The 14480-nt window shown below is 52.0% G+C and overlaps 1 protein-coding gene and 1 pseudogene across 1 annotated transcript in view; one reads left to right on the top strand and one right to left on the bottom strand.

The window, feature by feature from the left end:
* Nucleotides 1-503: 503 nt before the first annotated feature.
* LOC122747070 lies at nucleotides 504-9020 on the bottom strand (annotated as a pseudogene).
* XXYLT1 (xyloside xylosyltransferase 1) overlaps nucleotides 8943-14480 on the top strand; it is a 70973-nt gene continuing 65435 nt past the window's right edge. Inside the window, exon 1 of the mRNA XM_043990972.1 lies at nucleotides 8943-9727. Coding sequence (XP_043846907.1) covers nucleotides 9182-9727 — 546 coding nt within the window. The 5' untranslated portion in view covers nucleotides 8943-9181. The remainder of the gene's footprint in view (nucleotides 9728-14480) is intronic.

Below are 14480 nucleotides of genomic sequence, written 5' to 3' on the forward strand. Positions count from 1 at the left end.
TGGGATTCTTTTGGCCTCGTTCCAGAGGGTGTCTCCAGCAGTCAGTGGACTCTCCCAACCTTTAACACTTCCCCCATCCCAGGCCCACACATCGACCATTTTCCACTAGAGTTGGCACCAAGAGACGCCTGGAGCTTACACCTGTGAATCCCTTGGCACTGGGGCCTTCTCAGACTCCCTCAGTGCTTGTTGATAAATTGAAAGTAGGTGTATTTGTCCATTTCTAGTTATAATTTAGGAATAATATTAAAGAGATGCATGTGGGCTTGTGTTTGGATACTGGGCTCAACAGACTTGCCGGACCAAGCCACTTATTTTAATGGTTTACTAATACAGTGTTTTGTTTTGTTTAGAAAGGAAAACTAAACTGTTTATTCACAATGCAAAAGAAACATGTAAGGAGGTGGGAGATGCTGAAGAACGGTGCCATCCCAGCCCCTTTCTTCCAAGGTTGGATGTAGGCAAAATGATCCTCTAGAGGGGGTGGCATCTGAGCAGCGTCGTCAGCGACGTCTCCGGCCCAGACTCCTGCCCCGCCTCGGCCACCTCCCCTTTTGTCTTTGGGGGACCCCGAACGAAACACCAGTCCATGCTTACGGGCTGTCTCGTCACATCCGTGGCAGCCTGAGCCTCCCTGTGTGTTTCATATTCACCTAGAGTATGTCTTCCAAGGTACCCTGTGCGCCACTCCAGGCCGAGATTTCCCCATACTCCAAACTTGTCGTGCATGTCTTCTTCGGTGGCCTCCTCGTGGACCCCGGTCACAAAGAGAATCCAGCCCTCCACAGAGCGCTGCGGCCCGGGCTCATCTCCGTCCTGCTCCACACTGTCATAGTCCTTCTGCATTCAGGCCCGGGACCCTTCCTCTGAGCCGAAGCCGCAACCCTTGGGTTTCTTGGCCTTCTGCTTCAGTTTGTGAATACTCTTGTCCCCATCCTCGCCGTGGTGAAGTCTTCGCCTTTGGCCTCACGAAGGTCCAGCACGTCTGCCGTCTTGAACAGCTCACGGGCTCCTCCTAAAGTTTGTTTTTATATCACATTTTTGTCCAAAACTGTCTCTCCTTCCACTCCTGCCCAGGGGACCCCGGCTTTGTCATGTAAAGTTGCTATCTAGCTATACTGTCTAAAATATCTAATGAGTGGTTGCCAATAAATTATAAGCTTTAGCAAGAGTTTAGACTTTTAAGCATTTATTAAGGAGAATAAGAATTTGGTGAAGAGAGAGAAAGAGGCCTAGATTCAGCTATCTATCTCTGGGAGCCAGCGTCTCCTGCTCTGCTGCCCTGAGGTCCTCGAGAGAGAGTGAGAGAGTGAGCCTCTGAAACTGGGAACATCCATACACACACACACACACACACACACACACACACACACACACACACACACACACACACACCTCTAAGCTAATCCGCTGATGGCTTTGATAGTACCCATGAGCAAATGTCACTTCCTGATGCCAAGGAACTGACCTAAGCCGAATGCCTTGCCCTCAGATGCCTTCTCCTCATGGCGGAGCTTTCCTACAATAACTATCTGGCAGGTGGTGTCACTCCAATTGTTACAGTCACCAGAAAGGAGCTGCTTCCTTCGAATCTTTGAAATGGTTTGCCTCAAGTTCTGGCCTGCTCCTGCTCTGTAAGGGTTTCCAGTGAGGGACCCCTGGCTTGAGAGTCAGGATGTGTTTCTGATCTTCTGACACGACCTAGACAAGTCACAGCGTCCAGAGCCTCATTTTCCTTCCTCACAGAGATGAGAGGATTAGTCAGATGGCTTGTGCGGCCCTTTGAACTCTGGGCTCAGAAGATGCGTGGAGCAAAGCTGAGGGTCCAGGAGAGTGCCTTTTAGACATGGCGGACCATTCATAAAGGCACGCAGATGGAATGTTGAGTTATGGCCTGTTCGACTGGACCAGAGGATGCTAAGTCAACAAGCACCAGCTATGTGCCATGCGGTCTGCTAAGTGCTGGGCACAGAGAAAGACGAGCCCCCAAGGAGCGCAGAATCCAACGGGAGAGACAACATGCCAACAATTCTGTACAAACAACCTGTAGACAAGATAAAGTGGAGATAATCATCAGAGGGAAGTGGGTTCAGGAGAGATGGCCTGTAGAAGGTGGGAAGCCAGGGAGGTCAGTAGTCAGAGCAGAGGGGAGAGCATCCCAGGCATGGGGGGGGGCGGGGGGGGGGGGGAGGCAGCCAGAGAAAATGCCTTGAGCAGGGAGATGGAGCATTTAGTTTGTGGCACAGCCAGAGGCCGGTGTCCCTGGATGTCAGAGAATACCTGGGAGAAAACTGGAAAAGGAGGAAGAGGCCAGGTTATGAAGGGTTTTGAAAGCCAGATGGTTTGATCCTGGAGACGATAAGGAGCCACTGACGTGTATTGAGTAAGGAAATGATGTGGATCTGCACTTTAAAAAGATATCTGGTGGCTGGATGGAGGATGGATGAATAGGGAGTGATTTGAGGCAGCAAGACCCCAAAGCAACTATTACAATGGTCCGTGTGTGAGGTGTGAAAGATCTGCCCCAGGGTATGGGCAGAGTCAGAAGAGGGAAGGGGGTGTATGGGAGAGATGTTGCAAAGGCGAAATCCACAAGTCTTAGTACCCTATTAAATCTGGAAGGTGGGAGAGAGTGAGGAGTCCAGGGTGAGTCCTCACCCTGGTGAGTCCTAGGTTGTATGTCTGAGGGACTGGGAGGATGGGGGTGCTCTCTACAGTAATAGGGAAAGTAGGAGGAGGGAGATTCGGGGTAAGAAGGAGTTCCATTTTGGACATAGTGAGTTTAAGATGCCCACTGGACATCCAATTGGAGATGTGAGATTGGAGGTCAACTGAGAGACTGGGGAAGAAAAGGTGGAGTTGTGAATTATCAGCATGGAGATGGTCATTAAATCCAAGGGAGTTGATCAGATCACCCAGTGAAGTAGGCTAGAGGGAGAAGACCCAGGACAGAACCCTGAGGGGCACCCATGCTTAGAGGGCATGGTTTGTAGGAAGATCCAGCAGAAGAAACAGAAGCCATCAGAGAGGGAGGAGAACCAGGAAAGAGTGGGAAGTCTCTAATATCTAGAGAGAAGGGAGTCTCAAGGAAGAGAGGGTGAGCCACAGAGTCCAAGGAGAATGAGGATTGAAAAAGTAAGAGCAATGTCAACTCTGGAGAGAAACTTCAGTGGAATGATGAGATCAGAAGGCGGAGTGTAAGAAGCCAAGCAGAGGGAGGGGAGAGGAAGTAGAGGCAGCCATCTTTGATGGCTTTTTCTACAGCTACGAAGGGCAGAAGAGACAGGATGATAGCAGGGAAAGCAGGAACAAGTGAGGGATTTTTCAGGTTGGGGGAAGACATGGCCATATTTGTAGGCAGCAGGGAAGGAGCCAGTAGAGAGGGAGAGGTTGAAAATAAATTAGCAGGTATGGACCAATATATATAAGGGCCAAATGGGTACATGATCTAGGTGTAAAGGCTGATACCATAAGCAAATTAGGAAAGCATGGAATAGTTTATCTGTTAGATCTATGGATGAAGGAAGAATTGTTTTTCATATGTAGAATCCCATTAAACATTTCTGCATTAGTCATGTTGTGAAAGGGGAATCAGAACACAAGGGAAAACCTCAAAAAAGAAAAAACCCCAGCAACCAAAAAGTAGAAACAGTGTTTCCATCTGCATTCAGAATCCATAGGTTTTTTTTTTTCTGGATGTGGAGAACATTTTCCATTATGAGTTTCCTGGAATTGCTGAGAAGAGCTAAGTCTATCACAGTTGATCATCACACGATGTTGCTGTTACTGTGTACAATGTTCTGGTTCTGCTCACTTCACTCAGCATCAGTGCACTTAAGTCTTTATAAAGGAAGAATTTAGGAGCAAACAAGGCATAGAGAGCATAGGAAATGTTAAATGAATAATTTTGATTACATAAAATTTTTAATTTTTTTTTAAAGCAAAACCAATGTAACCAAAATTAGAAGGAAAGTAGAAAACTGGGGGGGGGCAGGGAAATTCTTACAGCAAGTATCTCTGATAAAGCCTAATTTCTCAAATACATAGAGAAATGAGTCAATTTTATAAGAATACAAGTCAAGGGCAGCTAGGTGGCACAGTGGATAAAGCACTGGCCCTGGATTCAGGAGGACCTGAGTTCAAATGTGACCTCAGACACTTGACACTTATTAGATGTGTGACCCTGGGCAAGTCACTTAACCTTCACTGCCTGCCCCCCCACCAAAAAAAAGAAAAAGAATACAAGTCATTTCCCAGTTGATAAATGCTTAAAGTACATGAATAGGCAATTTTCAGACAAAGAAGTTACTAGATTTCCCAGCAGTTTTTGTGAAATAGTGAGTTTTTATCCCAGAAGCTGGAGTCTTTGAGTTTATCCAACTGTGGATTACTATAGTCATTTACTACCGTGTCTCCTATGCTTAACCTATTCCATTGATCCTCCACTCTATTTCTTAGCCAGTAACAAATGGTTTTGATGACTGCTGATTTATAGTATAGCTTCAGATTTGGTATGGTAAGCCATCTTCCTGTGCATTTTTTGTCATTAGTTCCCTTGATATTCTTGACCTTTTGTTCTTCCAGATGAATTTTGTTATTATTTTTTCTAGCTCTAAAAAATAATTTTTAGGTGGTCTGATTGGTATGGCACTGAATAAGTAAATTAATGTAGGTAGAATTGTCATTTTTATTATATTAGCTCAGCCTATCCATGAGCATTTGATATTTTTCCATTTGTTTAGATCTGATTTTATTTGTGTAAAAAGTTTTGTAATTGTGTTCACATAGTTCCTGGGTTTCTCTTGGCAGGTAGACTCCCAAATATTTTATATCATCTACAGTTATTATAAATGGAATTTCTCTTTGTTGGTAATATATAGAAATGCTGATGATTTATGTGGGTTTATTTTCTATCTTGCAACTTTGCTAAAGTTGTTAATTAAGTAGTTTTTCTAGTTAATTCTCTAGGGTTCTCTAAGTATAGCATTATATCATCTGCAAACAGTGATAGTTTTCTTTCCTTATTGCCCATTTTAATTCCTTCAATTTCTTTTTTATTGCTAAATCAAACATTTTTAGAACAATATTGAATAATGGTGATAATGGGCATCCTCTTTTCACTCTGATTATATGGGGAATGCTTCTAACTTATCCTCATAACATAATACTTGCTGATGGTTTTAGATAGATACTACTAATCATTTTAAGGAAAATTCCATTTACTCCTATTCTCTCTGGTGTGTTTTTTTTTGGGGGGTGGGGGTCAATGAGGGTTAAGTGAGTTGCCCCGGGTCACACAGCTAGTGTCAAGTGTCTGAGGCCGGATTTGAACTCAGGACCTCCTGAATCCAGGGCCGGTACTTTGTCCACTGCACCACCTAGCTGCCTCTCTCTGGTGTTTTTGAATAGAAATGTGTTACCAACAACGCCCAGCAGTAATAGATAATAAGAGCAATTGCATTTAAAATAATTGTAGACAATATAGACTTGAGAGTCTACCTGCCAGACAAACCCAGGAACTTATATGAGTGCAACTATAAAACAGTTTCACACAAATAAAGTCCAATCTAAACAATTGGAAGAACATTAATTGCTCATGGGTAGGCCGAGGCAATATAATAAAAATGACAATCCTACCTAAATGAGTCTCTTTATTTAGTGCCATACCAATCAAACTATCAACAATATTGTATAGAGCAAGGAGAAATCCTAACAAATACAGGGTCACTGGGAGCTGGGAAGAAGAATCAGCAAAAGTCTCGGGTAGCGGCAGTGGTTAAGCTGAGCTAGGAGGCATCTAGTGGTTCTAATAGGCAGAGATGAAGAGAGAGCACAGTCTAGGGGCTGCCAGGAAGGAGGGGTGGGGCACCACCTGCCCAAAGGCACCGAGGCTGGAAATGGAACGGCGCGGCGTCAGTCATTCAGCCAGGATTTATGGAACTCGCCTACGAGTCCGCCACAGAGGGAGCTTCAGGGGACCGAAGGACAAGAATGCACTGGCCTCTGGTCTCAGTGAGCTTGAATCCTAAAGGGGAGGCATTGAGGAAAGTGAGCAGAGGACAAGGCACGGTGCGCACGTAAGGTGTCATCTATGTCTGCATCCATGGACTCCTGAGACCTGGCGACATGGAGGGGCAGCTCAGGCAAGGCTTCATGTAGAAGGTGCTTGAAGATGTCGAAGGAAGCAGAAGGAAGCAAGCACTGGCCGAGCCGCTCCTGTGGGGCAGGCGTCTGCTCCGTCCTTGAGCCAAAGCTCCTCCTCACCCAACGGGTCTGGGTCCTCCTTTTAGAAGTGAAGGCGGCCTGGGTCTCACAGCTGGGAGCCTGAGCGTCTCGGAGGAGGCCTTGCCTTCTCCAGGAATAGGAAGGTGGGGAAGGGGACGGTTTGGGGGAAAGGAGGAGACCTCTTTTGGACACAGATTTAGGGTTCGAGATGTCTACTGGGTGCCCAGTTCAAGGTGCGTCTGAAAGGGCTTGGAGGTCAGCAGAGAGGTTGGGGCAGGATGGGGAGACCTGGGAGTCCGGGGGATAACCCACTTGATTAAGGTCCACACTCCCTGATCCCCTGATTGTCACCTCTCACAGTTTTTATGCTGGGCTGGGGCCTTTTACCGCCTCCCCTTCTGTTGTACTCCTGGGCGGTCAGCGATGTGGGGGATGGGTTTAATTGATCAAATTGATCATGAGTGGTCCCAAAGAATTACAAGACTCAGTGACTCAGTTTCCCAAGTTTTATTAGAAGACTGGTGGCCACTGGGAGAAGCACCCAAAGGAGATAGGTGTCTCGAACAGGGAGGTGGATAAGGTCATATTTATAGTGAGAAAAGTAGGTTATCTCCTCATCTTCATCTCCTCCTGTGGGAGGTTCATACCCTATTTTGGACTGTGAGAAATAGAAATCCAATAACTTTGATGTGTCATTCTCACAAGAATGGCCACCCCCTAGCGAGTGAACAACAAAATGGTGGTTTGAAGGCCTTTTTATTGCCTTACTCGACTGGCTCCTCCCCTTCTTCATCAATTACTCAAGGATTACAGTCCAAAGGCCCCAAACTAGAACTAGCCAATCAGAATGCAGTATTCTTTAGCCAATGGGGAAGGCAGCACAGGGACCATCCTTCAACTTCTCCCCCACATGGACACAGCTCAGGAGCAGATCTATTGTGACCAGCCTAGGGTTTCCCTAAATGATGTGATTTTGTTGGGGGGGGGGGACCTTTTCCAGATTGAGAGGAGCCCAACCCCCATTTCCTCACAGGACTTCCTGGGGTCCTAAAACATCTTCCACGGGGCGGTGTGTGTGTGTGTGTGTGTGTGTGTGTGTGTGTGTGTGTGTGTGTGTGTGTTTTGGGAGTTTAAACATAAGGTGAACCTAAGGACACATTTGGTCTTTCTGTGCATGTTCATAAAGACATGATGAAACTTGTCAGACCCCAAGGCTCTCTCTTTGCTTTAAGATCTGGTTCCTAGGTGCAGTTTGTTTCCTGTCATTTAGGAATATTATTGACTATTAATGGTCATTGGTCCCTGGTTACTGTCTCCTTAGGCTTCTGCTAATAGTGTTGGTTGGTAGGGACTACAACCCTCTAGTTCCAGTGGATAAAAATTTAAGCCCTAGTTTCTCTGTTAACCCTTTTAGCTGCTGTTGTTCAAGTCTTGGGTTATCTGTTAATCCCTTTAGCTTCCTCCATCAGTCAGGACACTGGTGTTCCATGTTGGGTCTGCCCCAGGTCTGTAATCCCCACCCCAAGGAGGGCCAGATGTTTTCTAGAAGAGGGAAGCCTGAGTAGGTTAGGGTGGGGCAGTGCAGACCTGGGTGTGGGGAGCCTCAGGGTCAAGGTCAAGATGGAAGCACCTAAGCTGCCCTTGAGCAAGAGGAGGAGAGCCTGTGCGGGGTGTAGAGAGCAGCTGAAGTCTAGAGTCAGGAAGCCTGGAGCACTGGGCCTCTAGGGATGTCCTGGGGGAGGGGGCTGGCGCTGGTTCCTTCTCCGAGCTGGGCCTCAGTTGCCACCTCTGTGAGAAGGCTCAAAGAATTGGGGATTTTTTTTCAGAGCAGATCTGGAGACGTGAGGAGGGGGAATCCCACAATTCCTCCCCGCCCCGCCATGAGTTCAGCAACTGGTCGGGGTCAGGGGACCTTTCAGCTCTAGGCCTGGGATCCTGGCCCCCCCAGCCCCTAAGCTTCAGGCCTTGGAGGGGCCATTCTCAATTCCAGATCTGTGACCCTAGGTCCTCTCTCCCTCCCACCCGCCCCCTCAGGATGAGCTCAGCTCTAGAGAGGGAGGGGGGCTCTTCAGCTCTAGGCCTTTGAGCCTAAGTAACTCCCCCCCCCCCCCGCCCCCCCCCCCCCGCCATCCCATTCTCTTCCAGCTCCTTCCCTCGACCCGCCCCCCACCCAGGAAGACCCTAACCTAACCCTGGGGGTTGGGGGAGGTGGCTCTCTTAGCTCTGGGTCTGAGATCCTCTCCCCCTTCGGCCCTGCTGAGTTCAGCGCCGGGTGCAGGGGGAGGGGGAACTCTCCCAGCTTTGGGAGAAGCGCCCCCTTCCTGCCATCCCATCCTAGCCACGACCCCTGCTAGGAAGAGCTCAGCCCCTAGTGGGGGGACGGAAGGCGCCTCATTCCCTGCTTTGGTTGGGAGATTCGAGGTCCCCTCTTCCTTCCACCCCTTCCAGCCCCGCCCCCGGCCCGCCCCTCGGCCAGGATGAGCTGTCCCTGGTGGGGGGAGGGAGAAAAGGGGGCGCTGTTCTAGCGCTATAAGTCTGTGATCCGGGTCCCCCTTCCAGGCCAGGGGGAGCTCGGCCCTCGGTGGGTGAATGGAAGGGGGCTCGCTCCCCGCCCTAGAAGTCTAAAATCCGGGGTGCCCCTTCCTAGCCCCGCCCCCGGCCCTCCCCCGGCCAGGATGAGCTCACTCTCCTGGTCCCGCCCCAAGTGGGCAGGGCGAGCCCAGGACTTCCAGCTCCACCGGCCGGCTGCGGGCACCGAGGGCCCCTAGACCCCGGACCTCTGCGGGCAGCCCCATCTCCCCCCTCACTGGTCGATCTCTTCCGTCTCCTCCTTTCCCCCGCTGCCTGGTGGCTGCAGGTTGGCCCACGCACGGAGATCGGCTCTTGTGCTCCTGAGGCCGCGAGCTCAGACCCGAACAGGCCGGGGCGGAGCTGATCCGGGCCCAAGGAGGCGGGCATGGCCAGCGGCGGGGCCAGCGGTGGGCCCGGCGGCGGCCAAGCAGGCACGGCGGGGAAGGGGCGCGGCGGGGCCCCGTGCTCCCTGAGCTGGGCCCGCCTGGGCTCGCTGCGCTCCCACCAGTGCGCGCTGCTGCTCGCGGGGCTGCTCGCCGTGTGCGCCTTCTACTACGTGGGCTCGGGCCGCGAGACCTTCTCCAGCGCCACGCGGAGGCTCAAGGAGAACCGGGCCGGGGCCACGACCGGGCCCGCTCCGGCCCCGGCCTCGGACCCCCCCTTGGCTCCCGAGTCCAAGGCCAAGCCGGCCGACGGCCTGTCTGCGGCCGCAGCGGAACTGGACTACCACGTGCTGATGATGTTCACCAAGGCTGATCGCAGCCCTGCTCTGCAGGCCAAGGGGCGCATAGCCCTGCGCTCGCTGCTGCGCCTCGCCAAGCTGGACGAGCATGAGGTGCTCAATGTGCACTTCGTCAGCGAGGAGGCCAGCAAGGAGATCGCCAAGAACCTGCTCCGCGAGCTGCTGCCCGGGGTGCCCTTCAAGTACAAGGTGAGGCGTCGGGGCCGGGACCTGGGAGTGCAGGGGCAGTAGGGGCCTGCTCGGCTCACCGCTGTCGGCCTCCGAGCTCCCAGGACTCGTGGGCTCCCAGGACCCGCGGGCTGCGTGTCGCTGTGTGGGGCAGGGTCGAGGTTGGAATGAAAGGTGAGGTTCACCTTAGCCTGAGGCCCCAAACCCTCACTCATCCCCTCAAGTAAGGGGACCAACTCTGCCAGGAGGTTCCACCCGAATCCTGAATATTGGGGCTTCCCCAGATGGTCTGAGATTCGGACCGGGTTTTGGATACATTCTCACTCTGCAGGTGTTGGCAGATGTTGGCAGATATTGGCAGATGTTTCTTGGAAAGGACATTTTAGCCCTGGAAAATCAGTGTCTTCCTCCTGAAGAGCTAAGTGGGGAGAGTGAGAGGGCACACCAAGCCACCTTTTGACCATGGAGAACGCTGGCTCAGTAGTGTGTATGTGGGGGAGGGGCAGGGGACCTCTGTGACCATGGAGTCATTCTCTGCTTGAACAAGGTTTCTCTACCTCCCTTAGCCCAGGAGGGGCAGCTATAGGACCTGCCCCTTCCCACTGGCCCTGTCCTCCTGCACATCCTGAGCCATTTCAGTCATCCTGGCCAAAAGGAGCCTAGGACTTCTCCCCCCAAACCCATCCCTCTTTCCCATTCGGCTTCACCTTCCAGGCCCTGAGGTTCACAGCTTCCTCCTCTGGATTCTTGAAATAGCTTTTTATTTGGTTCCCTGGCTCCTGGCCGCTCCTGCCCTCCTCAGCTGAGCCATCAAATGGTGTTCCTCAAATGTGCTTCTGGCCTTGTCCTTCTGCTCAGAAACCTTTGAGCCTCCCATCTACCCCTCCACAGACACTGGCAACCGCCTTGCCTTGGGCTGCAACATCCTTTTTTGCCCTAGTTTAATTTATAGGCAAGACAATGGAAATCCGAGTGGAACCTGTCCCTTTGTAGGTCTTTGGGCTGGGATCTTTGGAGGGTGGGGAGCCAAGGTCAGCATTGTTGATGGTCTAAGAAGGGGGTGATTCCTTGCAACCCTGGGCCCTTTGCTGCCACCCTGTCCCCTCATGCCAGAACTGAAGCCAGTTATGCATTTTATTAAGTACCTACTATGTGCCAGGCACTGGCTATAAAGGGACCTCCCCAGTTATGCATTTTATTAAGTATCTACTATGTGCCAGGCACTGGCTATAAAGAAAGGGACCTCCCCCGACCAACCAAACTGTCTGTGCTGTCTAATGAAGCATTCCAGAGTCACAGACATAGAAGGAAGCTCTGAGGCCATTGCATCCACCCTGTCTGTCACCCAGAATCCTCAGTGGAAGACCCAACAAAGGTCACATGACCTTTGTTTCTTCCTCTCCCCCTCTCCCAAGGGAGTGCCTCCTCTTGAAGTGCTGACCTTTCTGGCCAGAAACCCGTGGGGGCTCATGAACTATACAGCATTAGAAAGAACCCTCCAAGCCCTCACCGAGCCCTGAGCACACCCAGCCACAGCCACAGGGGACTGTGAGGAAGGTGATAACATCTGTCTGATGGCAAAGCGTGATACCAACAGCAGCTGTGCTAATTAATAAGAAACTTACTCGTTGGCGCCTTTTGCCCTCGGTCCCATGTCCAGCCCTCTGGGTCCAAAGAGAATCCAAGTCATGGCACCTCAGCAGGACAGTCCTCCGAATGCTTAGTAACAACAATAATAACAGCTAAGTACAGCCCTTCCCCTGTGCTGAGCACTTTAGAGTATCATCTTGTTCAGTCCACACCACGGCCCTTTGTTAAGGAGAGGTGTGGATGCCTTGCTCAGGTCTCACAGCTAGGAAGAGTCTGAGGCCACATTTGAACTCAAGTCTTGCCTAGGGCTCTGTACACTTACTGAAGGACAGCTCTCCTGTCCCACATGAGTCCTTCCTTTTCTCGTTTAAACATCACTGCTCCTTCAAACACCATCTCAAGGCATTTGGCAAAGTATGGTCCCAGAATTGAAAATGACTCTCCAGGCGTGGCACAGTCAGGGCAGAGAACAGTGGTACTGTCTTGACCCTCATTAGGGATCCACAGGGATCTGAAGCTGCTCTCCCAGCTGCCCTTTCCTCAGAGGGCTATGGCTGAGTGTGCTCAGGGCTCATCAAGGGCTTGGAGGTTTCTTTCTAATGCTGTTTAGCTCATGAGCCCCCACAGGCTTCCCACCAGAATGGTTAGCTGAAGTCAATTAGCCAGATTCAACTGGCTTTTAGAGAGGTATGTTAATGTAGAAGGATGGCTGGTACAAAACATCCCCCAAAGGTCTGTGACAGGGGGGCAGCTAGGTGGCACAGTGGATAAAGCACCAACCCTGAATTCAGCAGGACCTGAGTTCAAATCTGACCTCAGACACTTGACACCAACTGTGTGACCCTGGACAAGTCACTTAACCCTCATTGCCCCCCTTCCCCCCCAGAAAAAGAAAAAAGAAAAAAAAAGGTCCGTGACACTCAGGTTGACCTAAACTTAGCGATCCCATGTAGTAGAGGGTATAACTAATAGCCTTCTCCTGTTTCCATTGCCTCCAGTCTTTCTTTGTCCAGGCTGTCCCTGGGCCCCAGGACACAGCCCGCTGTCAGCCCTGGGGGTGCTCCTAGGAGACCGGGATTCCAAAGTCCTCGGCCCATCAGAGTTCATGAGGTCCCCTTTCAGGAAGGTCTGCAACTGGGCTCTCTCCGCTCCCCCTCTACCTCCCCATGGGTTGTTTAGCTGAAATGCTTGCTCTTCTCTCTTGATTTTAAGCAGAATGAGGCCACATCACGTGAAGGTAACCTTGGGTTCCAAAGGGCCATTCCTTCAGGCTGGTGGCTGGACCCTCTGGCCTCTTGCCACATAGCCCGGAGGAAGGTTGGCCACTGGGGTATTGATGTTGCAGTCCCAGCTGCACCAGAGTCTTAGCTTTTAGGCAGTGGAGGGAGTGAGCTTTGGAAGGACCCAAGGCACAGAGCCTTGTGTGGGAGCCTTCCTTCTGCCCGGGGGGCTCTGTGGCCTGGGGCCTCCACGTGAACCAAAGGAGCTCCTCAGAGGAGCTGACAGCAGGATGCCGGTGGGAGGCAATGGCAGCCTGTTGGGTTTTGTTTCCTGGCTGACCGGGCATCTTGGGCCTTAGGAAGAGAACCAAAGGCCTGCTAAAGCCCCAGCCCTGTAAGGGACCTCCTGAACCTTTGGGTCCGCCATCCAGGGGGAGCTGTGCCCCTGGGCACGGGGGTACTAAGGTTGCATGAGAGAGCAGGGTCCTCAGATCAGACAGGGCTGGGGGAGCCCTCTGAGGCCCCCAGCCCAGTCTCCATCCTCTTCTGTCGGAGGCGGTAGCCACCCAGGTCACACAAGTGGTGGCAGAAGGAGCCCCTTCTCTGCAGGCCGGGCCAAGGCTAGTTTGGACACTGGGTGGCTGGGCTGGGGCAGGGTCTGGTTCTAGGCTCTAGAGATGGGGGTGGGGGTGGAGGGAAGGGTGGGAAGGTTCCCTTTGCTCTGTGGTTTCCTTTCTGCGGTCTTGGAATCTGCCCTGGACACCCTGTTCCTTTGGGGAACAGGGAGGAGCCGTGGGCACCGCCGGGAGTTCAGTGAGTCTGGGCTAAATAGCAATAGATGAAACAGTTTAAAAAGGGGTGTTAAGTGGGGGACCCCTGAAGGGCTGTTTAGCCCTTGGGTTCTGATCTTTAGTCTCTTCCCCCTCTCCCTGCCTCAGTTTCCCCAACTGTGAAATGACAGGTTCTCAGGTTCCCTCTGGCTTTGGCTCCTGAGCCCCTGCGGGTGTGAGGGAGCCGGGCAGCTTTCTGCTGGTGACGGGCATAGACCCAGGTGGCTGCCTGGGTGGGCCCTGAGGCCCCAGGGGGGTGGGCTGGGTAAGATGTCAGGGGGAAGCAGCTCCCACCAACCAGCTGAGTAGGCTGCAGGGGAGATGAGGCTTGAGCCACCTGGGAGAGCTGGGGGGCGGGAGGCTGCTCTTTCCATCTGCTGGCAGCAGAGGGCACTGGTGCCCCACAGTCAGCTCTGCTGCTGCTACTAGGGTAGAGGAAGTGTTTGCAGCCAGCTGGGAGGGCTGCCAAGGAAGCAGCCGGGTTTCTGTTTGAGCAGCTCCGGGAGGGAGGGCGTCAGGTGGGGCGGGGTGGTAGGAGCCTCCTGGCTTCGGCCCTGTTTTAGCGCTCTCCTTGATCGATGCTTTGAGAAAGATGAGCGGATATTAGTGGCTACTGGGAGTGGGGGGCAGCGTGCGACTGTCTCCACCCTTGTCTACTAGGCTGCTATCTGCACTAGTGGGTGGACTCCTCAGGGACAGAGCTCATGGAGGGGGGAGCAGGCAGGACCAGGCTCTAGAGCCCATCTAGGTGGGCTTCCCCCATGCAGAGGGGGAACTGAGGTGGGGGTGGGGGGACCTGCTGAAGGTCATATGTCTAGAAATTCAGTTACACTTTTCAGTCATTTCTCCCCAAACAGAGAAATCTTAAGCAAACAACCCTCTCGCCCCACTCTCCCTGCCCCTCGCCACAGGTTTGCACCCCACCCAGTGTAGGAAACATATGTTGGACACCCAGTGTTGGGCACCAGGAGGTCTGGGTGCATCCAACCATTCATTAAGAACTTGTGAGAAGGGCACAGTCTTAGGCACTTGGGGGGCAGTAAGGGGGGAAGATAACTATTTTAGAGAGCTGCCCTCTGGAAGCTTACAGTCTGGTGGGGGGGGTAGGGATGCAAAGTCACTATGTAAATGCAT

This window comes from Dromiciops gliroides, chromosome 3 (assembly GCF_019393635.1).
Source record: "Dromiciops gliroides isolate mDroGli1 chromosome 3, mDroGli1.pri, whole genome shotgun sequence".
NCBI classification, from domain to species: Eukaryota; Metazoa; Chordata; class Mammalia; order Microbiotheria; family Microbiotheriidae; genus Dromiciops; species Dromiciops gliroides.